General features: G+C 34.8%; 1 protein-coding gene across 2 annotated transcripts in view; it reads right to left on the bottom strand.

Annotated features, from left to right (window-relative positions):
* Positions 1 to 26,476, bottom strand: part of LOC118189043 (calpain-A-like) — a 170,970-nt gene that overhangs the window by 85,174 nt on the left and 59,320 nt on the right. For both annotated transcript variants that reach the window (XM_085813423.1, XM_085813424.1), the window contains exons 3-5: positions 25,718 to 25,858; positions 17,494 to 17,625; positions 12,981 to 13,174 (exon numbers count right to left, since the gene is read on the bottom strand). In XM_085813423.1, coding sequence (XP_085669549.1) covers positions 12,981 to 13,174; positions 17,494 to 17,625; positions 25,718 to 25,858 — 467 coding nt within the window. The remainder of the gene's footprint in view (positions 1 to 12,980; positions 13,175 to 17,493; positions 17,626 to 25,717; positions 25,859 to 26,476) is intronic.

The raw sequence follows: 26,476 nt of genomic DNA, 5'->3' as shown, positions 1-26,476 counted from the left end.
CCTTTCCTTGTGCAATTAGTAATGTTACAATATTTCAACATAGTGACCTTTTCTGCATGTATATTACATGCAAATTAATATAACCTGCATTATATAATAATGTGTGTAGTATGTGAAATGCAGGTTTGTAACATGCACTATGTAAAACTTGGCACAGAATTTTAAGAAACTGCTTAATGTATCCTTCAGTAATTGTAAACTGTACTATTTAATGTGTGTAATATGTACCATGCTAATATTATTATATTATGTATCATGCTAATATACTAAGTAATTGTAAACTGTAAATGCGTGTAATATGTACCATGCTAATATTCTAAGTAATTGTAATCTGTAAATGTGTGTAATATGTACCATGTCTCAGTAATTATGTGTAATATGTACTACCATGTCTCAGTAATTGTGTGTAATATGTACCATGCTAACACTCTCAGCACTTAAACTTAAGCACTATGCAATCTCTCACTAAATGTTTAATGTACTATGAAATGTGTGTTATATGTACCATGCAAGTATCAATTAATATTATTAACTATTAATGAACTTCTTAGTAAATATAATCAGTCCTATGTAATGTATGTACTATCTATCATGCAAGTCTGTAAATAATAATGAATGCATAATGTTAACCTAAGTACCTAATTAAGTATGATTACGTAAATATGAACTCAACGGATGCAACGTACCTTAAACATAAGTAAAAACAATTTCTGAGTAAATGCAATATATAGTATGTAACGTGTGAGAATATGTACCATGTGTGTAATATGTACCATGCAAATATACCCCATGTCTCAGTAATTGTGTGTAATATGTACCATGTCAATATTCACAGTACTATTTAATGTGTATAATATGTACCATTCTAATTAATTAGCATGCACTATTTAATGTGTGTAATATGTACCAATGTGTGTAATATGTACTATGCAAACTGTAAATAATAATTAATGCGTAAAGCCAACCTATGTGCTAACCTAAGAACCCAACTATACATACTTATAGTAAGAATTGAATCAAACAGGTGTAAAGTACCTTAAACATAAATATTAAGTACCCTAAACAAAAGTATTAATCAATCTGTCAGTAAATGTAAACTGCACTATGAAATGTGTATGATATGTATGATATGTACCATGCAAGTATTAATTAATATTATTAATAATTAAATTAAATAATTAAATTCTTAGAAATGTAATTTGTATTATGTAATGCGTGAACTATGTACAATGCAAGTCTTCTCAGTAAATATAAGCTGTACTATGTAATGTATATAATATGCACTATGCAAACCTGTAAACAATAATGAATGCGTAGTGTTAAACTATGTGTTAACCTAAATACCTAAGATGTAAAGTACCTTTAACATAAGTATTAATCAATCTCTCTGTGTGTAATATGTACCATGAAAGTCTGTAAATAATAATGAATGTATAGAGTTAACCTAAGTATCTAATCATGTATAATTAACGTAAATATTGAACCTTACGGATGCAAAGAACCTTAAACATAAGTCATATTCAATTTCCCAGTAAATGTAATGTGTAATATGAAATGTGTGAAATATGTACCATGCAATATGAATGTAAATGCACCATGCAAGTATGAATAAGCAAGTCCGAATATGGTACGGCATGTGTAATAGGCGTGCAAGTCAGAGTATGGCAATATGTACCATGCAAGTCTGAATGGGTAGCGATAACCTAAGTACCTAATTATGTCATTCTAGATAAGGGCGGGCGTGGTGCTAATACCAGTTAACCGTAACGGTAGAGGGATGGTGCCCACGTCCTCCGTCACTCACTCACTCTATTTGCCTGAGACACATTTGTTTCAAACTCCTCCGCTAACTCCAATATCAGAGCTTTAGTAAATTTCCTCATAAACTCACCCATTATGGAAAATTAAAGAAAAATAACCTACACCAAAATACAATAACACAAAAACAACAACAGGTCTGTCTCTCCAAAACTGAATAATTCCCTAACAATTCTGAACACAAATTGCCTTACAACACTTAATGATAATACCTATGCCTACAAACAAAGCGTATATAAAAAATTGCTAATTAAGAGGCAACCTTTTCCTGCTCTATATCCAAAATAAGCCTAGTCTCGAATAACTGGCATAACCTCTCCAAAATCACAAAAATGGTAGTCACCAATTTTGAAGACGCCTTCGATTGACTCTCCTGCCACTACTTGGATATTCTTCCGGGAAATTTCACTATTTTGCGGCACTAGATCACGCTTCCTCCGGCGTTCCCTTCTGACACACTGTCACTTGTCACTGAAGAGGCTTCACCACGCGAACTGTCCTTGAACGCAAAATTAGATCGTTCTTGAAGAGAAGAAAGTCTTGACTGTTCACAGGCGAAAACGTCCGTTCCTAAATTTACTCTCAGGAACAATCCCTAAAAGCTGCCACCAACTTTTAATATTTACTGCTGTGGTGTAGTGGTCGAAACCGCTATGCAAACCCTGGGTTGTGACATCAGGTTGAAAACAAAACACAGCATAATAAAATTTATTTAATGCTAAAAAAATGGCTACATACAATTCTGCAGAGAAAAACCTATCTATTTCAAAAATCAAATTCTATGCCTTTTTACGTGCGAGAGCAATTCGTGGCTCTCGAGCTTGCGTTTTTAACATTGCAAACGATTTAATAAAGACTATTTTAACAACTTTTACTTTTTTTACTTTTACACTGCTAAGGAGGACTACTGACCGGGAACAAGCCCTTGCAGTATGATGTCCGCCCTGCAGACATTTATTAAGTCTAAATTAAAAAAAAAAAAAAAAGAGTACAGAGTCACATCTAGATAGGGAATACAAAGGACTACCTTGAATACATATGACATTCCTGATAGTATAGGTTACAAAAAAAATTTAAAAAAATTTAAAAAAAAAAAAAAACTTAGAAGTACAAAGCTGCATTGATACAAAACTGGTAAAGGTAAAACAAAAACAGTAAAATTTAAGACTAACATTGGAATTTCAAGCCTGCAGTTATACATCACACTGACTTACTATTATACACTTACTATAATTCCGCACATTACAACATATTATGCAATATATTACTATAAGACTGAAAAACACACTAACATAGTAAAACTGATACTACAAATAAAACACACTATATACACTGTTCGTATCAGAAAAGTACACACTGACATAGTAAAGCTGATATTACAAATAAAACACAACATATACACTGCTCGTATCAGAAAAGTAGACAATTCTGTACATGATGCTGTACTGTAACGCTAAAACTAAAGAACACTAGACAATAACCTTTGGAAACAGTCACAGTGAAATTAGGAATATAATATATTCTAGCAGAGTTAGAATACGAGTCATTTCAAAACATTAAATCCAGCAAAATATTTCAATACATATTTACAAAGTTCTACAACCAAGAAAGTCTGATTCAATACTACTATTATACATCACACTTACTTATCATTATACGACCCTAAACTATTATACTCCACATTAATAGAAAAAATTATTCAAGATACTTAATGGAATACTGTACATACATTGAAATAAAATGGCGAATACTACAAAATAACAATCAATATACAATGTGCTTATCAGAAAGTTGGTTCTGCGGCCACGAATATTTGTTATAAACTGTTGCATTTTGCACAGTACTAGAAACTGTTACAAAACATTTGCACACAATATTTCATGGTACTAGCCGAGAGCTCTATATATGTATTTACTATTATACCGCAAACTTAATTGAAAACATAACACAACGCACTTACTACTTAACAGGTCAATACACTAAGACAATATGTAAATTGAAATACACAGAATACAATACAAAAATTAAGTAAACACAATAAAATTTAAAGATTAATAATGGATAGAAGCGACACTGAGGTACAAATAGACAGACATTGATAGTGGTAATCTACATCTAGGAGGTAACATGTTCCAGCAAAGTTATTCATGTACTGCACTAAACATGGCTGTCATGCATGTACGTAACATAGGTACAATGGCATGCCATTAGTCTCTGAAATTGTCTTAATTTCAGTAGTTGAATATTATCGTATATAATAAGATACCAAATTTGTAAGGTAAGAATTATGAAAGTTGTTGGTATAGAATTGCCTGCTGTAGCTGCTGTTGACACCGCTTCTGTTCAACAGAATTCACGAGCACAAATGTCCATTACTCGATGAATCTGATTAAATGCGAGCTTACTTCTCTTGAGGGTGTCTGACCACCCGGACCAGTGTGCTTCAGAGGGTTTTTTAAATGAAATGGTATCGTGAGAGAGCATTCGAAAGCAAAGTGATCCGGATCACCTAGTGTTCCACATCTACAACTGTCTGAAGTAGCTAATCTGAAGCGCCGTAAATAGCTTGGAAATGGTCCGTGTCCAGTAAAGAAATGTGTAAGATGAGCACTACTAGTGACCAGATTCAGACCAACTTTGGGGAAGAAACGAAAGGTTCTGCGGCCTGTGGTGGAGTTGTTCCATCTCTGTTGCCAAATTTCTAACATTTTAAGTTCGGTAATCTTTTTTAAATAGGAAACTGGTGCTTTTAGGGGTGTTACAGGCATATTCAAGTCGTTAGCTGCTAGCTTAGCAAGCCTATCGGCCTCTTCGTTTCCAGCAATGCCTACATGCGCTGGAACCCAGCTCAAGTACGGTCGTTGGGACTCGGGAATCTGAAGTAGAGCATCCCTAATAATGTGGACAGAATCCGCTTTGCTGTTGAGTTCTTTAATGGCCAGTAGGCTCGATGCTGAATCACTCAGTATTCTGACTGGTCCTGTTAGATTTTGCTTAATATAATCTAATGCTGCCTTTATTGCTACAAGTTCCGCCTGATATATACTATTGTAATCTGACAGCCTCTGTGACCAAGTGTAGCAGATAGTATTGCCTCGCATGACGCAGAAGCCGCTACCTGTGCCAAGCTCCGTTTTGGAACCATCCGTATAAAGACAAACTTCGTGCCTAGCCGGAATTAAGGGCTCTATGGTGACTTTGTCATCATAATTTATGTCCGCTGGATGTCCTAGAGAACGAGGGGAATGATCCTCATAATCACGAGCGCGGTAATTGGTACCCCACAAGATAAAATCTTCCTTTATGCGTAGGATCCGTGCTTGTCCAGCCTCCCTCTCCACGACAAGATCCAATGGTGGTAACCCAGCGAGCACCTGCAATGAATCTGTAGAGGTGGTCCTATAAGCTTTAGTAATCATGAGGAGTTGGAGACGCTGAATAGAATTGAGTTTCCTTCTCAGGTTTCCATTGAGATGAATACCCCATGCTGAAGACCCGTACAAAATCACCCTCGCTGTTATTGTACGATACCAGATCTTCAACATGTCTGGTCTAATGCCCCAATACATGCCAGTAGTTCGTCTCATGTTATTGATAAGAGATACTACTTTCTGGTGTATATGATGCAAATGTGGAATCCAGTTGAGGCGGTTGTCTATGATGACACCTAGATATTTCAACTGGGAAACAGTCCTAACTGGATGACCTAATAATCTTATAGTTGGATTCCGCCTCAGTGGACCTTTACGCCCTATGAGTAAAATCTTAGTTTTGGACGCTGAAATTTCCAGTTTGTGATCGGCTGCCCATTGTGCAAAGAGGTTCAGTGCTCGCTGTACATTCACCTGCAGTCTGTGTCTTCCAGTGACCAAAAGCAGAAAGTCGTCGGCAAATGCCTGGACTTTGACAGTCTCATCACCATTGTAATAATCAAATATCGTGTTGGCAACCAGGTTCCATAAGACTGGGCCCAGGCATGAACCCTGGGGACAGCCACGCACCAGTCGTCGTTGAAGTTGGCCATTTGGCATTGTTATCTGTATTTGCCGATCAGACAAATAGCTGCGAATAATCCTGAGGATTTCAATCGGGCACTGAATTCGGTCTAGACATTCGATCACATCTGGCCACCAGAGTGAATCGAATGCCCCTTGGATGTCGACTGACACGACTGCTGTGTGCAGATCGTTATTTCGGTTATCCTTGATTGTGTCCAACAGACTGGTCAGAGCATGCTCTGTTGAAGTACCCTGTTTAAAACCAAACTGAGCTTGGTGTATTATATTTCTTTTGCTTAAGAAATGATTGAGTCTGCTCAGTATTACTCGTTCAACTACTTTACTAATGGCTGGTAGCAGACTGACAGGCCTGTAGGATCTTGGATCATCGGGGCCCCTCCCGACCTTCAGAAAGAGAACTATCTCGGCTATTTTCATAGTTGTTGGGAAATGACCCAGTCTCCAACATGTGCCGCATAATTTAACCAAGAGCTTTGGGCATGCTTGATGCACAACCTTGATTAAGATGTTGTCAAGGCCGTCTGGGCCCGGTGCCTTGTTATTGACTAGGGCCTTGACTATTCTGTGCAATTCTTTTGGCGCTGGCAGCTTCGAGTCACTTTCAGTGGTAGTCCAATTACAGTTATCATAGTGTTTTCTGATGTCCGCCTGTCGTGCTGAGTCTGTATCCTGTGTGTCATTGCGAAAGATAGCTTCAAGTATGTTGCCCAAAATTTCTTCGCTAGTAGTGCCAAGTTGCGAAGCTGCTAACTGTAGTGGACGAAATACTTTCGCACAGGCTACTGTCTGTACCTTGCCATAATGCTCTATGACTCTGCTGCAATGGTTTTGCCACGCTTCCAGTTTGCTATTAATGATTAGTTTTTTGTAACTGGCGTGTTCCATTCTGTAAAGTTGCATTCTACTTTGCCTGGCGGCAGGGTCTATTTCCGCCTGCGCTCTTCTGCGTAAAGCCCTAACTCTACTCCTCTGCTCCGTAAGTTTGCCGTTCCACCAGGATAAAGAGTCAGATATTTTCAATCTCTTCCTTTTGTATGACATCCGAGCAACTGCCATTAGATCATGTATTAATTTATCGTAGATCCTGTCCAAATCGATACCAGATGTACAGTTGTCTAGTCCTTTGAGGTACTGGGGCAAAATCAGCCTGCACTGTTGCATGAACTTGGAATGTCCGCCATATTTCGTCTTTAAGCGATACTGTGTGTAATATATGCTCGGCAATTTCAGTTCAAAGAGAATCAGCCTGTGATCACTGAACGTCGGCGTATCACTGACTCTCCAATTGCTGATAAGATGTGCTAGTGGGGATGAAGCTAAAGTCAGATCAGGCCAACCCTCCGCCCTAGTGGTAAAGAAAGTGGGAGGGGACTCCTCAGAGTTGAACTAGCCGACTTTCCGAGATAAAGTCTAGAACCTTCCGGCCTCTCTCATTTTCTCCCCGTGCTCCCCAAAGAGAACTCGAGGCATTAAAATCCCCTGCTATAATGTGAAACGGATATCTGGCAAGAAAATCAGGATTCAGTTCCTGCAGAAGATCATCCATAGAACCACTGGGAGGCATATAGACGCTCGTGAGGGCTAGCGAGGAAGTGTGTAGTTCTAAAAGGATTGTAACTGTATGTCCGGTTTGTCGGATTAGAACTGGTGACAATGGACCGTGATAAATCAAACCTGCGAGTTTTAAAGTTGACAAGTAGATTTTAGCTGTGCTTGGCAGACCAGGTATGTATTCCCCACTAGTATAAAACTCCTGTATAAATGAGACTGTGGCCTTAAATCTTACCAATAGATCAGCAAAATTTAATGTAGCTGCTCGCGCCCTTTGCAGATTGCATTGGGAGAATATCATACCTTGCAATTCGTTAGCAAATAGAGATGTTAATTGTTCGCCTGAGCGCGACGCATCAGACTCTTGAGTCGAACTATGCGAATTTACATTGGGAGGGTTCTGTTCAAGCTGAGACGTTCCAATTCTTCTCGGTAACAAGGACATTTCGAAAAGTTGACTGGGTGATGGAAGTCGTGAGAAGTTCCTTTTGCCTGGTTAGAATTTTGACAGTTAACACAACTTTCTGTGTCTGTTGTACACTCTTTTGTGAGATGTCCTTTGCTGCACCTTGCACAATTTGGAGTTGACTTGCAGTTTCTTCCCAAGTGCCCGAATTCTTGGCAGTTATAACAGCGCTGAACCTGGAAGTATTCTTTGAAAGAGCAAGAATTAAGGCCTAGGAATATCCTCTTGCAGTTCAGAATTCTGACAAAATGTTCCGAGGCGATTTCTACCAACCAGTTACTGTAACCGTCTGTTCTGGGCAGAGGTCTTCTAGGGAAAGCAATATCTCGGGACTCTTGAGGAATAAGCTGCTCAAATGCTGTAGTTACCTCCTCAGCCGTGGTGTCCTGCGGCACTCCAAAGACTATAAGTGATTTCCTTATCGGTTTGGGAATTCTAACACTGAGAGACTCTCTAAGACTAGTGGAATTCAGGATGGCGCTCTGGAGCCTTTGGAGATGTGCTTTCTCTCTGCAACGAATTAACAATTCCTTTGATCTGGTAGGGCGTACAAGTGTTATCGAGATTCCCAGTTTCTGAGGCTTAATGGTATCAATGAGCTGTGCCCTAATACTGTCCGGTGTTCTATCTTCGTCCTTACCTTTCACCAGAAGTACAGGCTCTGCTTTTCTATGAAAATCGTTCTGACAGTTGTCTGCTGTGGATTTACCTTTTATTCCTTTTCTTCTACCTCTTTTAACTACTTCTGTATAAAGTGACAAGTTAGCTTCGTCCTCCTCTTCAGGAACTTGATTATTCTCGTCTTTTGAATGTACCGTGTTCTGGTGAGTGCACTTTAGAGTGACACTTGATCTGGTCTCCTCTAATTGCCCTTCTAGTCTTGCTATCGTAAGCTCTTGCTCTGTTAGTAAGCTCCTTAGCTTGCTGAGGCTATTTCGCAGTATGGTAGTATCTGCCTTATTAAATTTTTTCGATGTGTTTTTGGCCGTCAGCAACGCTAAGATCTTATCACAGGCTTATTAAATATAACTTCCCTACTAGAGGAGTCGGAGTCAGTTTCTTGTACAATAGCGGAGATCTGTGAGGTAGCAGTCGAGAGGCAGGTTCCTGCTGAGGAAGCGGAGTTGGCAGGGGACGCTACGATAGATGCCATGCTAAATAACGTGCATTAATGCTGTGAGGGAACTCAAAAGTACTGTGCTTTTAACATGAAACTATAAATCATTTAATATCACTAATGTAAAATAGGATTGAGAGGACTGAGATCATAACAGGTATGCTGAGTGCTTAGTACTGGCAGCACTATTATTAGAGTCACTCTGAGAACACTGGTGTAAGAATGGAATGAAACTGGACCATGCTCAGTGTTACTAACTATTTTAAAGACGATAGTGATACAGATAATTCTTATATCCTAATAACAATAAAAAGTTATGATTTTGATGTAGCTAACAGATACATACACATAAATGAATTCCAAGTAAAGCAATACAAATAAATGATACAATTAATATAGATAAGTTACTTAAATGTAAATAAAAGGATAAAGATCAATTATAATATCAAACACAATGTGTGAACTATAATTATAATAATAATAATACATTTACCGTTAATGTACGCACACTGTGAAAGGGCAGAGTTCACGTTGAAGTGAGAAGCTAAGTAGTATGCTTGCGCTATGTGCCGAAAACTAAATTATGCATTTATAGTTATAGAATTGTCAAGTGAGCTTTAACACATTTGCACTAAGAAAATCCTCTCAGTAAGGTACAGAATCTAGACCGTAAAGAACCTAGACTCCTTTACGTAAGTAAACTTAAGAACTAAACACTTGGAAATCCCATTAACTAAACACAATAACAAACAAATAACAAAATTATCACGGACTGAGAATGTGAAATACAATCAATTATAGGATAAGAATTGAGTTACTGTTATAAAATGTTAGGTCACTTGTGCATGATTAACATAAGCTTTAACAACTAATAACCAAACAAATAAGGGTAAAATGCAGTGTAAATACTTTAGAATACTGGTGACAGATGAGGATAAATATTAATAAAGAAATATTTAAAAATTATATAAAAAAAGGGGGAAAAACTATTAAATGATAATACAGTGTGCTTTAATATACAATTAAAACTCTAAACACCACAGCATGAATATGATTATATACTAATGGATAGAACACAAAAAGAAACTACGGAACATATGATTAATTCAGTTAATATATTAAAGCAACTATAAAATAATAATAATAATAATAAAAAGCAGCTAAAAGATATTAATGTCCTACCATGCTTCGTCTACTTCAATAGAGAAGAACATGTGTGTAATCCAAACATAACTATACTTAGCAGCCAGTTTTTATATGCGTTTCATCTGTGACTTTAGTAATCCAATTAGGTTGAGATTCACAAGCACAAAAACACGTAATGCACACTTTGCAAAAGCAAAATGCAGAGACACTATGCACAAATTGAACACTTTCATTAACTGAAAAAGGAAACTTGACACTATTAAAAATTACCATTCACACTGCTGATGATTATCACACACATTGCCGCTGATTAATTGGTACCTGAATAACTATCGCACACTCTGCTACTAGTGATTAAATAGCACACACTAAGTAACTAAATGACCTGTTTGTCACTGCTGAATTATTTACACACACTGTTGAGGGTATGCAAATTTGCAGATCACTACTATTTTAACAACTATTGAAAACGTGTTTGTAAATTAAAAAATAATAATTTTCAGCTTATTCTCACGAGACATTCTTGTCCATATTATTCTTCAGTCTCTTCTTCTTTTATGTGACCTTATCACACCCGTTTCTTTCTCTTTCAATTTAAAGAAAATTCTAGAAACATTGTAGGAACTATGAAGGAAACTGAGGAAAACGTTATAAGGTTATTAAATCAGAGAAATTTTCTTTAATTTTTAATTTATCATCAGAGAAGGTAATTTCTGTCCTAGTTCCAGCATGCCTTCGTGTTGTAACGGTAGCACACTCGGTGCGTATTCGAGAGGTCCAGGATCGATTCCTGGCTAGGCCAATGCACATTTTCGCATCTCCTGCTTCAGAAAACCTAAGGACTCTACACCGGCGCCCGAAGACGGACTCAAACCTGGACTTCTCGAATACGTGCCGAGTGTGCTACCGTTATACCACTTTACCTCATATACTTTCCCTTTTTAAGAGCGACTGGGGATGAGAGGTCCCAATCGCCATATCCTGATAGTGGCGAATTATCGTCCGCCACCTTTTAGTTCGGGCGCCACCGTAGAATCCTTAGGATGTTTGATGCACAAGACATGAAAAATGTAGACATTGGGTTATTTCGGAAACACGAGAGATGAAAAATGAGAAATGCCCTCGCCGGGACTCGAACCACGGACCTTTCGACTACGCGTCGAGCGTGCTGACCATTACACCACGAAGGCATGCTAAAAAGGCGAAAGAAATACCTTATACCGTTACACACGAAGGTATGTTGGAAGGAGGATGAAAATACCTTATAGAGTATCGGAAATTTAATAATTATCCTTTATAGTTTAGTTAAAAATATTAAATAAATTGGGAATTCTAAATGAAACTATGCAAAACTAACACCAGGATTGAATACAACAGAAATTTTTAAATTTTAATTGGGCACTTGTTTTGGGAAATTATAACATTTTTTAATAATTTCAAATTTTAAGCTACAATGTTATTATTTTATGAGTTAATTGTTTTTACTGAATATTGTTTTATCCTTGCATCTTTTGTGAGTCTACTGAGGATTAATTTTAAAACAAAACGGCCAGATAAATACAGGAACAGGTAAGGTTGTTACGTAGATGTTAAGGAAAAATGAGATGACGTGCGAGGGATAGAGAAAGCCATATTGAATAACAGTCGCCAAATTTCAAATAACGCCTAATTCAAATAGCCTAACATGAAGAGCTCGAGACAGCTTCTAGTTCAGCTAAAATAAAATAGATGAGAATGTTTCTAAGAAGCAATTCTTAAGAAAATTAAAAAAGATTCAAATATAAAATCTGAAAGGTTTCAGATTTTAAATTACGTCCAAAGGGGCGTTTTTTTTTTTTTTTTTTTTTTTTTGTGTGTGTGTGTGTGTTACCTTTATTTGTTAAATATCTCCGCACTTATATCATGAAATTCAGTTCGCAATAGTTTAGATAGAGCAATATCGCAATAGTTTTAAAATGAGCATATCTTTAGAATATCTGATACACCGTCTCGTGCGCTGGAGATAATTTTTTTTTTTTTTTCGTAAAGTGTCGCCATTGCTCGCTTCGAAATCGTTTAGTTTATTAATTCGTTAAGTGTTACAACATATGAAATCGATAATAAAACAAATTTCAAATTCCGAATTAGGGCTCTCACATGCCCATATTCTATGGAAGATTACGTTATTCAAATTTTGATGGGTTTAGATACCGTCTTTTTATCACAGTGCGAGAAACATACATATATTCATGCAGAACATTCATTATTTTGGCGTGAACTTAATTTTTCATCTTGCTCGGACTACCAGAAGTAAGTTAACTTTGAAATTCACTTTAAAATTCATTTTCAATTTTTTAGTAATTATTACTTGATATTTAGTCGTTACTATTGTCGTGATTACTTGATGTTTAGTCATTAGTTGATATTTAGTCGAAAAATACTTTTACTGCCAGTTTCATAATGATACCTTTCTCTGTAACACGTCAAATTTAGATCAGGATTAAAACCATATTTGTTGAGCTAGTTCTGAAAGTAAGATCAGGTAGATATTTTTTATTAATTATTTATTATTTTTATTATTATTTAAGTCATTTTAGTATTTTAATCATCAGAAATTTTCAAGGGAAACATGCAGATTCTTGTTGTATTTATCACAGGATAATTATTAATCAATTAAGTACCATGTAGCTTATTTCAGTGAATTTAGTGTTAAGGTATAAGTTATACATTTTTAAAAGTATGAATTCAGTGACTCGAGGAAGTCGAATTAATGAAAAGTGAGTTCAAATTTTTTTTTTCCTTCTTAAAGCAAAACGATTATGATTTTCTCATTATATTATATTATGATTCTCATTATATCCCATATATCAGGTAAAGTACTTACTTGGCGTATGCTTTCTCCAACAATGCCACCCAGAATTCTCTTCTGTCCGAGCACCGTGAAAATAATAATTCGCCTTCTCTTGTTGGCAACAAGTCATCTATGTAGACATTGATCCATTTACCAAAACGCCAGAAACGAAACCTTACGATGCCACGATATCCAAACCCATAAAGTGGTTGATAGGGGGCTATTACCTGATAATAGAAAAGACATAGATTAATTTGTTTATTAGTTGATCCACCTCCAATATTATTGAGGTTTCTCAGTTCAGTAGTCTTCTGTGTAACTATATTAATAGTTAGTCTCAGATTATTGCTGTGTAATGAATAGCATCAAAAATAAACGTATCCATCAAAAAATATTTATTTGACATTAAATGACAAAGAACTATGAGCAAGAGAAAAAATTAATAGATCAAGAAATGGCGGATCTATTTATCTATCCTCAATTATCTCTATCTCTATCTCTACATATAATAAAAGAAAGAGTCTGTCTGTGTGGTGTGTGTCTTTCGTTCGTGCTGCGCGTAAGCTAATAGATCCAGGGCTACGACATTTGGTGCATAGGTGCATCTGACAAGACCTCGAAGCACCTCGAAGCGTCTTTTGTTTTCAAAATTCGAATCAGATTTTTTTTTTTTAATTTTATCTTTACTTGATGAAATCGCATCACTTTGAATAGCTTCATTCTTTTAGAAATGTGGTTTTGGCAACAGGTTTTCATCCAATGCTTTGTATACTGATCTGAAAATCAGCTCTGTTGCCACCTGGAAAAATGAGGGCGATAATTCTGTGCAGTTTTTAAATTTAATATTTCTCTTAGAAACTCTACATTTGTTGAGAGAAGGCAACGGGAAGTTGGTTAATTTATTTATTAGAATAATTAATATTTGTATTAAGGGATATTTCTTATTTCATTGTAATTTTTTATATGTAATACATTTTTATTCAATTTTTTTTAATAAAGTTGTTCTATAAAGTAAATTACTGTGCAGTTTTTAAATTTAATGTTTGGTGTTCCCTTTAGGCATTTTTCCGGTACATTTAAAAGCCAGACGAAGGCTGGAAGCGTAACGGCTAGTTTGATTATAAGATAACTACTAATATAAAAATATAATATAGACAAATATTATCTATATGCATTTTTGGTGCTTATTATATATCTCCAGTTTGCTTGATTGTCTGTTTCCTAAGATTTTCGTAGACAGTTGGTAGTCTTAAACAGAACAATGCAAATTATTTTAGTACATACAACTTTATGATCATGAAATTTTTAATCAAATTAAGTACATAAAGAAATGTATACATAGACTTTGTATTCAAAGAGATAGGTAGATTAATAAAGATATTGGCCGTTTCAAAATATTCTGCTTTCCAAAAGTAAAGCCTCCGATGGTAAATTCCACATAATCGGAAAAGTTATATTTCGATTGGCTCAAATTTTCACATGAAAGTAGGCAATTTGGTTATATATTCATTAAACAAAATGCAAAATGTTATATTAAACAAATCATACTTAAAAATTTTGCTGTCTTTTATATTTGTTCAAGTTTGTATATTAAAATTTTTTCTCCGCTAGCGTTGCAAAAAAATAAACTTATAATAAGATATTTGGCCACCTCTGACCTTCTGACAAGCTTTACAACGGTCTAACGTACTTCCTGTTAAATAATCATTCACATAATACTTGTAAATTCCTGTTAAACACTCATTCACATAATAAATTCCTGTTAAATAATCATTCACAGCAGAGAAACAGAGCTGCTTTGTTCTAATAGGGCAAATAATTGGAGGAAATACGTGAACGTCGACAATATGTTTGAGATGCTGGTAGGCTTGAGTTCGGGTGAATATGATGATCCATTCCATGATAGTGATACCTTTCAGTCTCTATATAGTCATATATTATCATCCATTAGATTAAAATAAAGCACCAACTACTGTAGCATAGAGTCATGGGGTGAAGAAATTTGTTCCGATATCTTCAACCCCCCCCCAATGTGATTATAAATCCAAAATGACCCTCTGATATGTACCCTCAATGCTTCTCTTCCAATAAAAATCCAACCTAAAATCGGACTGATCAGGAACTGGTAGAAAGTTTTACGTGTAACGAATGGGAAAGCCATCCATCGATACGGAATTTAAAGACGTGTAGATCGATGAGATTATTCTAGGAAAACCCAGCTTACAACACTACCTTACATTGGTAGCGCTGAAGGTGTGATGTTCATGACTATTACTGGGTTCATTCCGCGCTTTTTCTTCTCTTAGCACATCTTATCGTAGCATTCCAGCGCAAATCCTGAATCATCCATGAAAAATGCATCGGATCATTCAATTGTTTTCCAGTTACATATTAACAACTCTGTTCTGATTGTAACGTCTAAGGAACAAGAATTCGTGGTACCCTAGACATACAGACCTTCCATATGTAACCTTTGCCACACAGTAGTCGCAGATATTGTTCTTTCAGTTGTTATGGTAAGTACTAATCTTAGATTTAACAAGGTCATTCGCAGATTGCGCAAAGCTAATTAAACCCTACACTTATTTTAGAAGAATGAGGTGTTACGCGACAGTTTGCGAACAAATAATTCATCGTTAGGAATTGCAGAGGGATCAAACTTAACCCTTTGACTGCCGTATTCGCATATGTGCGTCCAGTAATAAACCATCAATGTGGCCTGTGGACGCATATGTGCGTTCGGCGGAATCAGTGGTGTAGGCTATGAGCGCAAAATGTGTGCTCGGCTGTTTACTGCTGCCTCGTGTGTTTGTTCGGAAATTATTTCTATTGTATATGTCCAACACTCTCAAGAACCTCATACCTTGTTCGTTGCCTAGCAACGGGAAAATAATTATATCTCGTTTAGTTGGTCAGTCATTTTGGGGCTTTTTTAACCATAATTGATAAATACAATCATCATTTAAAATTTTTTATGTGTTTAAAATTATTTTTTCAAAATCGTCATAAAAACATCATTTTCAACCAATGGTTAATTCGCACACTTTTTCGGTACAGATTTTAATTGGTTACATCATGTAATATTTGTTTTTTCCTTTTTGCATCCACAATGAATTTCATTTGATGAAATAGGAGCGCGATTTACGAAGGTAAGAATTCGCATTGCTTGCTTTACTTTCGAAAAACAGTGTCAACTGAAATAAATAATTCTAAGGAATCATTCTAGGTGTGCTGCACTGTTTCTTCTTCAAGCAATTTTCTCTAAAACGTGTTCACAAATGAATGCATTCTGTCCACATATAAATTATACATTTTAACAGTTCAATTGCTTCCCAAAGCACATTGTATAAAATAAAGCTTGGGATTTTTATTTCGAAATGAATAGATTTGTTCTATTTTCCTGATTCGGATGAGGCAACTTATAATATTCAACCTTTATAAAATTCCTTTCCCTGGTTAATGAAAGGCTGCAAGCGGCACATTCTTGTGAAGCAGACAAAATTACAGCGCTGTCAGAAAACGTCGAAACCACTACAAAAATGTTTCAAACGACGCACATACTCATGCTTCGGCATTTAAAATTCTAAAGCTTTGGAAACAATTTCTATTTTCCCAAGATCTGAGATTTGAATATTAAAAGCAATAATACACAGAGTGTACCGTAATTGTTGTGACAAACATTTACGGAAGAAGTTAGTGATAGGGGAAATAGGACACATCAATAAGGATTACGAATTGCATAGGAACCAATACCCGGAAATGTTAGGGGTAAGTGGTAGCAGAGGTAGAAGATGGGAAAGGAAACAAGAGAGTGATTCATTTGAAACATTTATTGGACATGAATACAAATGGTGTTTCGATGCACGATGTTTGCACCATCAGACGCCAAACATACCTGACAACGACGGAACTTTGATTGCCGAACATATTCAAACACACAGGAAGTTTTTTTGACTGTAGCAGATGCGCAGGCGAGTCTTCCCATGAGATCCATTTCAGACACAACAGGATCGTGATACACAACACTTTTGATGGCTTCCCACAAAATGAAATCAAGGCTCATAAATCCGGTGAGCGGGGGGGGGGGTAGGGAACCGATCCACCACGCCCAATCCATCGATGCGGGAATGATATGTTCAAATGACTATGCATATCCAGTCGAAAATGAGTCTGCTTCTTAATGACCCGTAGTTGCACAAATTTTGATGCAGACGTGCAAACAAACTGTGGTATGGTTGATGTCTGACGGAGACGCGTACACTAAGTATATGTCCATACACTAATTGCATATCTACAAGCTCTCTTCGAATAGCTTTCCATGCTTTTCGTATGGTACCGCTCGAATGAGGCAATCCTCACTTTCCACTAGCACTCTCCTGTAGAGACCCCCCTGGCGGCGTACAGTGATGTTTCAAGCCATGGCTTCCTATGCAATTCGTAATCCTTATTATGTACCCTACCTCCCCTAAAAGTTTGTCCAACATTTACGGTACCTGTATTATTTAGGAGTAAAATAAAGTATGATCAATAATGTATTTATGCTTACTCTTCTCATCAGATCCGGACGTTGCGCTACTGCCGCACAAGAAGAAAGAAACCAGCAATCAGCGAGCACGCCTTGTACAATGTCGTGACGACTGATGGTGTCGATAAGCAGTTTGGGCTCCGGAATCATCTCCTATCAAAAACAAGAGAACAAATCTGTTTAAAACAAAATATTGTCTTGAAGACATCCAGCTGAGTTCGTATGCAAGTTTGATTGTGCATTAAGAAATGTAAACAGAATTTTCAGTTCAAAGCTTGTAGGGTTTATATTTATTTTAAATAACATTTATTTTAAGCTATCTTTCCTGTCAAGCCTTTACTTTCCCCTAGAATTGCCCATGCCAGAGTATGTAAATTATGGTAGAACGCGCAGTATATTCAAATTTTATCAGAAGTAAGTTGAGTTTAAATAGAAGGTAAACGAGGTTGTATGTGTGCTTCTTGAATCGCTAACGTGAAGGTTGCTAGGTAGAAATTTAAGAACCGCGCGTTTCGGAATGTGTGCCTATCTCGGCAGTTCGTTGAGTCTTTCAACTGCTTAATCAGTAAGCTTGCTGAATCTCAGCTGTATTTTAGAACGCGGTTAAGTTAGTTACGATTTCAGAGCCTCGTAGGTAGTGATCTAGTTGTTTATTCATCCTGTCATTAATTTTTAGTTTCACAGTTCTGTTTTTGTTAAACCGCCGGGTCGGCGTAGTTTGTGAGCGTCAAGTGAACTCAGCTGTTGTTTCTAAAGTGGAATAAAAAGGGATTTAAACCCTTCTTACGAGTTTGTGTAATTTACTGTTCATAGCAGTCACTACCATAGTTACTGACAAGTTGGGGCCACGCAACACTACAAGCTCATGAGGCATTTTATATATCATAATTTCAAATTTTCTATAATAAAATGGGAAAATTAATGCGTTTTGTAACTTTGCTAATTAGTTTTATCAAAAACAGAAATTCATTCTAATATTTTGGGAGTGTAGAATATACTAATTTATCAATCTAAATGTAAATTTAAATTAGAATCAACTAAATACGTTCTATTTTTCAAAATAATTATAGTATTGTTTAAGAATACAAGTTAAAAGAAACATATATATTGAGTTAAAAAATACTCATTAATTTATAACAATGCAGATGCAAATTGCTAAGAAGATATTTATTTTTTTTTAAATAGGAAAATTAAAATTAAAATAGAAAATTTTAATATATTTTTTAAAGTTAAAATTAAAATATTGTTATGTTGTAATAATTAATATTTCAATTATTCATGTTTTAATGTTTCAATTCAACAACTCAAAGGATTAATATATATATAGTATATAATTTTTTTAAATAAAAAAACTTTTTAAAAAAATTTCGAACTTAAAATTAAATTAAATTAAATTAATTTTACCTCAAAAAAGTTTTCGAACTTTATTTCAAAAACATTTTTTGATTTTTTACAATCCTTAACAGTAACATATATTTTCACAAATCGTAACAGTTAGCAATTTTTTCAATTTTTACACATTTTTACAATGCTTCACAGTTAGAAACATTTTTGCACACCAAACACACATTTTACATTACTTAAGAGTTTACTGAATAGGTTTATACAATAGATTTCACAGGTAGCAGCTAACACTCAACTTTACCTTATATTAGTGCCCTCTATTTATACAGTTAGCAGAAACATACTACTCAACCTCACTTAGCTTAGCAAATGCTGTCTGAAATACAAATGTATGGAAGATAAGTTAAATTAAAACTTCCCTTATTTACTTGCCTTTTTAGTATTATTTTAGCATTATTTATGTATTTTTATAGATTTTATAGCGTTTATTTTTAATTTACATGCATAATTCGTGTCAGGGAAGTTTTCAAATAGGCAAAGGTTTCTAAATTACTTTGGTTTTCTACTATTTTTACATTGGCAATTTACATTTAATTATTATTTTGATTCTTAGTTAATTTGCTTTCTAAATTTCTCAAAATTCCTTTTGTTTAAATTTTTTAGTAATTCACTACATTTGATTTACTTTTGGTTTTGAATATTAATATACCCATGCCTATATGGATGACGAAACACGAATGGAGTAATTGAAGAGTTAAGTTTGGAGGCAGCTTCCCCTTGATAAGATCTGTCTCCTTCCTGCTCAACAATTACTCACTAATAGAAATTAATTTAGTCTTAGAAATTTAAAAAAAAAATTTTTTAGGATTAATTTTTTGGATTATTATATATTTATTTATGGTTTTAGATACTTGCACTTAATTTACATATGCTCTCAGAATTTAAATGATATTGTAAATTACTTCGCAGCAATAACTAATCGTTTATTTGTATGCAATTAAAATTTCATAATTTAAAATTTAAATTTTCATTTATATTTGCTTTATACGAATAGAGCATGTTTGTTTAATTCATATATATATGTTGCTCGTTATTTAAGTAAAATTCATTTTATAGTTGCGTCTTCCTAACTTTTATTATTTCGCACACGAGAGTACATAGTAGAGACATTAGGCTTTTTTATGCTGGAGACGAGAAAAATGAGCAATGCTCTAGTTGGGACTCGAACCTGGAGCTCTCGAATACGCGATGAGTGTGCTACTGTTGCACCACGAAGGCATGCAGAAAGGAGGGAGAAAATACCTTATGTACTCCCCCTTTTAAAGGGCGACTGGGGATTAGAAGATATAGTCGTCAAATCGTGGTGGTGAAGAATCATCATCCACCACCTTTTAGTTCGGGCGCCACTGTAGAGTTATTAGGTTATTTTGAAGCAGGAAGAATGAAAAATTAACAATGCACTGGCCGAGACTGGAACCTGGACCTCTCGAATTCGCGCCGGGTGTACAACCTTTACATCACGAACGCCAAAGAATAGCCTATATTTACATAAGTTTCAAAATAGAGATAATTTTTATCATTCAGATTTTAGATTGCAGTAAAATGCTGAATAACAGCTTGGTAGTGCCTTGCAGGCGATTAAACTTTATAGCGTTCTTAGACACTGCAAGAGGTTTGTAGTAAACATTTTTAAATGTTGTTTTGTAGAACGGGAGATATAGAACTCTCTCTTTTTTTTCGCAGTATACATTTTGTTTTGCTTTTGTCACATTAAAAGGGTCCTTTACATCCTTTCCAAGTCTCACTTATTAATTTTAGACTTGGCTATAACTCGCTGTCAATCTGACGACGCTAGGATACAATTTATGATAGCTAAGAAAGCGAAACTTTATAAATGTCGAAATGCACAGCGTCACGGTTAGAATTTAATATAAAATATATCTGATCTGTGAGATCTTTTATGTCATTAAAGTAGTCTGGCGCAAATTCAGGAGTGGCAGTATTGCAGCCAATATACGTGAAGGTAAAGAATGCAGCAGGGACACTATTGTCATCTGTCGGTTTGGCGATGAACTAAAATATATGCCAGTGCTTCTGTCGCAAAGAAGATCATTTTACAATGCTAGAAACGATCACATCTCAAAATTCGTATTCTGGAGTTGTGTCAGTATTGTAGTTTAAGAACGATTTCTTCTGTAGATTTCTAAAAATAAATTAAGTTTTTGAAAAGAAGATTTTCGCAGAAGTTTGGATGATATTAAAACCATTTAAGGAAACAAGTAATTAAAAGTATATAAAATCAATTTTCTATACCTGTTTAGAGTACTATTGTGACTAAACAATATCGAGAATGATCCTATTAAAAAAAATCTCAATTTTTGGTGAATATTTTTCACAGTTCCTTCAAAATAATTCATTCTGACTGCAATGACTTATGGCAAAGCTTTCTTTTTCAGTTCTCGAAACATCTTTTAGTCTTTTTAATATTTCAGGATTCGTTGGGAATTTACTATTGTTCATCAATGGGTTCAAAATGATGCCCACAAAGCAATATTTTAAAATCAAACAATGCTGTATCAAGCGGATACGGAATTTATGGGCCGTATTTCTCAAATTTTTGTTAAACATAACGAACAACAAAGAATTAGGACCAGATACAAAATTTTTGTTTAATCTCGCCCCAGTTTAGAGCGTTATTCAAATGACTTTATAAAAGTCAGCAAAATGCTTAAATAATATTATTTGATAGCAGTCTGGCGAATTCACAGAAACTGATGATGCATACCAATGCGAGCAATCTAGGGGAAAACAGAAAACATTCAATATTACCTTGATTTTTGACCAACTCCTGGTTTAATTTTTTAAGTGTCATTTACTTAATTATTTACCAATGTTTCACTGTCGATTTATGCATAACAGTAAATCATTTCCAAATCTATGACATTATCGACGCGTAATTTAAGCGGGGTCTCCGAGAAAGTGGTTCATCTTCAACAGACTATTTGCCTTCTTTTAAATATTTTATGCACTTATGCCACTTGAAAATTCTTTTCGATAATAAATTCATGTTAAAAATTGCAGTTAAATTTATGTTAAAAAAATTGCAGCCTTTGAACGGTTTTGCAGCAGAAATTAAATTGCAAAAACAAAAGTTGTTGTATATTCTTTGTTCACTTACTTTACGCTCTTTTGGAAAATTTCTAAAGCAAATGTTCTTTACTAATTGAGAAGGCAAACAACTAAAATCAGAGTTATATTTTCAAATTTTCATAGGACTAGTTTCGATAGTTTTACCGAACCATCATCCTCAGCTGCAAAAGCGCAAATGAACGAGATAGGTTAAATGATCATATCAGATAAGAAAGCCTGGACAGAAAATAAGCTAGTGGCACCATCTGTTGGTGAAACCAGAACTAAAACATAATTTCTTTAAAGCCCGAAGGCAAAGATGGATTGGAATTAGGATCGTTAACTAGAACAGAAAGATTTTTTTTAATGTGAAATGTCTCTAGAAAATCCAGTTCTCCAATGGAAGATGTTTTTTGAATAATTTTGGCAGCAGAAAAATTGAAAGTGTGATTTTCGGACCAACAATGTTGGGCAACAGAAGACTTCTGTGTATCCTTTTTTCTAACATATGCCTCATGACGCAAAATTTTAAGGCTCTCTTGGTTTCGCCAATGTAAATTAAACCACACTAGCAAGGAATCCTATAAATACCACAGGAATTCCTATCCGGAATAGAGTCCTTGAGTATGGAACTCGGAATTTTATTGATGGGAAAATAAACGACCCGAAAAATCTTTCTGTTCTAGTTAATGATCCTAATTACAATCCATCTTTGCCTTCGGCCTTTAAATAAATTATGTTTTAGTTTTGGTTTCATCAACAGATGTCGCCACTAGCTTATTTTCTATCCAGGCTTTCTTATCTGATCATTTTATCCTATCTCGTTTATTTGCGCTCTTGCAGCTGATGGTGGTGGTTCGGTAAAACCATCGAATCTAGTCCTGTGAAAATTTGAAAATATAACGCTGATTTTTGTTGTTTGACTTCTGAATTAGTATTTGTTCGGCGTGTTATTGTGTTTTAAATATTCTTTAGTCAATGAAAACAATATTTTTTTAAAGCATGAAAGAAAATGAAACACGAATTGTTGCTAGATGTCGATAAAGGTAGTAACGAATTAAAAAAAAAAAAAAAAAAAAAACTTTGTAAGCGATTTCTTGCACTTGCAAATTTAATAAACCATTTCGAATATTTTTTGTCGCAAAATTACGTTGGAACTCATCCTCTGACAGAATACACACACACACACATATATATATATATATATGCTATTTCAGTTCTTGTTATTATAAGTAATACTTTTAAAATGTTCTCTTGTACAAATCAGTCACAAATTGTTGTAAGTTATTCACTTTCAAGGTTATTCGGAAAGCAATATAAAATTTTCCACTAAAAATTTTGCATTAAAAATAAAGAATCATATAATGAAAGTGTCTAGTTCCTGAATTATTTTTAAAGTAACTTAATTGAAAATGGAACTCTAATCTACAATGTTGTGCATTAAATGTCATACAATTTATTTTATTTATTACACATTTTTTATGATGGGAATATTACAAAATTACTGCAGTTCGCATGAAAAGTGATTTTATTCACAGCCTCTTGCAAGCAAACCTTTGCATCTGCCAGAATCTGGTACAAATCTTCCAGAGTTGCAGGAACATAGCCTAGGGTTGCGCTACATTTGCAAAACTCCCTTCCGAATATCTTACCATTCAAACAATCCCATAAAACGAAATCACACGGTTTAACCCTCAGTTGCGAAAAGCTAAGATCTTCGACCTTCGCAATATTCAAGAGACCGATATTATGTTACAGTTACATTAAACATCTCATACAAGAAATCAAATAGCATTTCTAGTTTGTGAGCGGGCACAGTCTTGCATGAATCACTGAGTGTGTAAAGGAAGACCTGTTGCCAATTTCAGATTGTAGGGACGGTTGATTGCTCCCAATTCCTCTCGAACACAGAGTCTGTGCCTTCCAATTGCTGACACAATTTGCAAATGATGTGTTTGCAAGAAACCCATCTTGTACCAAAAGCGTGTACGAAAATGTCTTTGTGTCGCCACTAAACTCTTGGTTTCTACAATAAACATTATTACTTCTTTCAACTTTTGTTTAAAGCTCAACCGCTCCTTATCCACTAACAAAATGGCAAACTGTTGTTTCGCAACAATCAGAATCCTATATTGATTTTCCCTGATATCTACCGGATTTTCCATGAGTAAAATACCCCCAAACACACGTTTTTAGATTTAATATGCGAGGTGTTCAGGACAAACGGAACCTCAAACAAATGAAAAATACATGTAACGTAAGAAGATAGTATGCAACGTGGCCAAAGATAAACGGTACAGACATGGTAGACTTCACTTGCTTCGGATTGGGTTTATCTTGGGTCATCCTATATATCATTAAAAGTTTTAAAAGTGATTGAATGGTATGATATTTCGTGCGCTACTCTTTATTTATAACAAATAAACGTATAGTTGATAAAGGATTCCGATAAAATTTCGTTGCTAATCTAACTTGTAAAATACAATTTACTAGATGAAAGAAGCGATTAGATATCTTATCGAGTTACGGGTGTTCAAAATTCGAATATAATCTATCGAGGTATAATTCAATCATAGTTAATGATGCTATTTTTCGAATTTATTAATGATTTTATAAGGTTTACTTTAGCCATAACTGTTAACCTTGAAATACGAAGAACTGAAAGGTTCTTCTGCAAAAACTAGAAATGTTTGGGAGATTTACGCGTTCTCCAGGATGTAACGCCATTCATAAAATACTCCAAATTGATTTACATTCATTTTATAATACATAACAATAATTAATTTTGTAATGTATATAACTGAACTATTTATAATGTGATTCTGATGAAAAATATGTTAATATTTAATTACATATTTTAAATTTTATTTTCTTCTGTTCATTCCATATTGTGATTTTCTTAAACTTATACACTGAGAAAATCCTAAGTAAAGAATAAAAGTCTTTATTTATCAAAGTGCTTTTAAATACGATGAAAATAAAATTAATGACTTATTTCTATACTACTGCATGGATAAACTTGTTAGTATATCACTTATAGATGTAAAATAAATAATATTAGTTGATTAAACATTGGTTGAATCTTCATAAAAAGTTGTACAAAGTTTTACAGTAGATTAAGGCATGGCAAACCAAAAAAATTTAATGAGAAAACTTATGATGACAATCATTAGAGATGGGGAGAATGTAATTTGCAGAATTTAAATTTCATTCTTTCATTCTTGTAAAGCTCGAGGGGCATTGTGAGATACCCGTCGAGCTTTAAAAGTTACGCTAAGTTACAAACTATTTTCCTTTCTAATAGCTAAACTTTAGCTGAATCTGCACAAAAAATAGCTAACCGAGTTGGCTCGCAATTAAACCCCACCGGCGAATACGAACAGGCACCTAAGACTACGACCGAACATAGCAAGATAGGCTTAAAGCAATGACGTAGCCGTAAGGCAGAATACTCTTTACTCAGAGCTTCTGAGCTTTTCCACAGAAATGACTGAACTTTCCATTAAATACTGGTTCTACTTCATTTACATAAGACGCGATATTGAAATCTCATTCTGGCGGGGAGTAGTAGGTGGAAAACAAGAATTTAAAGGAAAGGGTTTCAAAATCAAAACAACTATTTGAAAATTAAAATAATCCCTACAATGCTTTTGGTATTATAAATATTCTTACTTATTAATACTCGTATTAAAATTTTTAAAAAGCTTTATTCGTTAATACAGAAATTAGAATTATTTTAAAAGCATAAAATGGGGTACGATCTGAGACTTACATGAGGCCTCATCCATGTAACCTTTCCTTCTACTAGTCGATGACTGTAATACAAAGAAGACTCCAAAGGTGGAAAATTTGCATCCATGAATAATTGTCCGATTCGTAATAAGGCCAAGGATCGTAGAACATTTTCGTCATCCTAGAAGAAAATGTTTTCAGGAAACTAGTTAGGTGCATTTAAATATTAAGTGGTTAAGTGTATAGATAATGGATATGCATGAAAAAAATCCTGGCAGATTTAAGTACATTTATTTAGAGGAAAATATATGCATTTGCGTGTGGAATGTTTCCAAAAAGAAACAGAAAGGAAAACTAAGGCGAAAAGAAATAAAAATACTATTTAGTTACTTTGATACATATATACACGGTTGCACAAATATGTAGTACATTAATATGTTTCAAAATGGCATACGTATCTTTTATAAAATATTTCTGCAGAAAAGTTGAAAGAACTAGAGGTAATTACAAATATCAGAATCGAATTCCCCGAGTAACAGCAGAAATTGTTTTTCAATTTCTTTCACGTGGAGTGTGAATACCTTAAGCGATTGATAGGTAATAAAAACATATTTTTTAACTAAAAATAACAGCTTTGTGAAATTATTCAAGAAAGTAGTCACTACAAAAAGGAAATGCTTAGAAAATAACTTTCCATTCTCAGCACCTTTCAAGAATTTAAGGAAGTATTTAGAATAGAAGAAAGTAACGTACACTGCGAAAAAAAAGGGGACAGTTCTATATCTCTCATACTACTGGG

This window comes from Stegodyphus dumicola, chromosome 3 (genome assembly GCF_044657685.1).
Source record: "Stegodyphus dumicola isolate Sdum_Otavi_A_Nest chromosome 3, ASM4465768v1".
NCBI classification, from domain to species: Eukaryota; Metazoa; Arthropoda; class Arachnida; order Araneae; family Eresidae; genus Stegodyphus; species Stegodyphus dumicola.
This window is presented reverse-complemented; position numbering and strand designations above follow the sequence as displayed.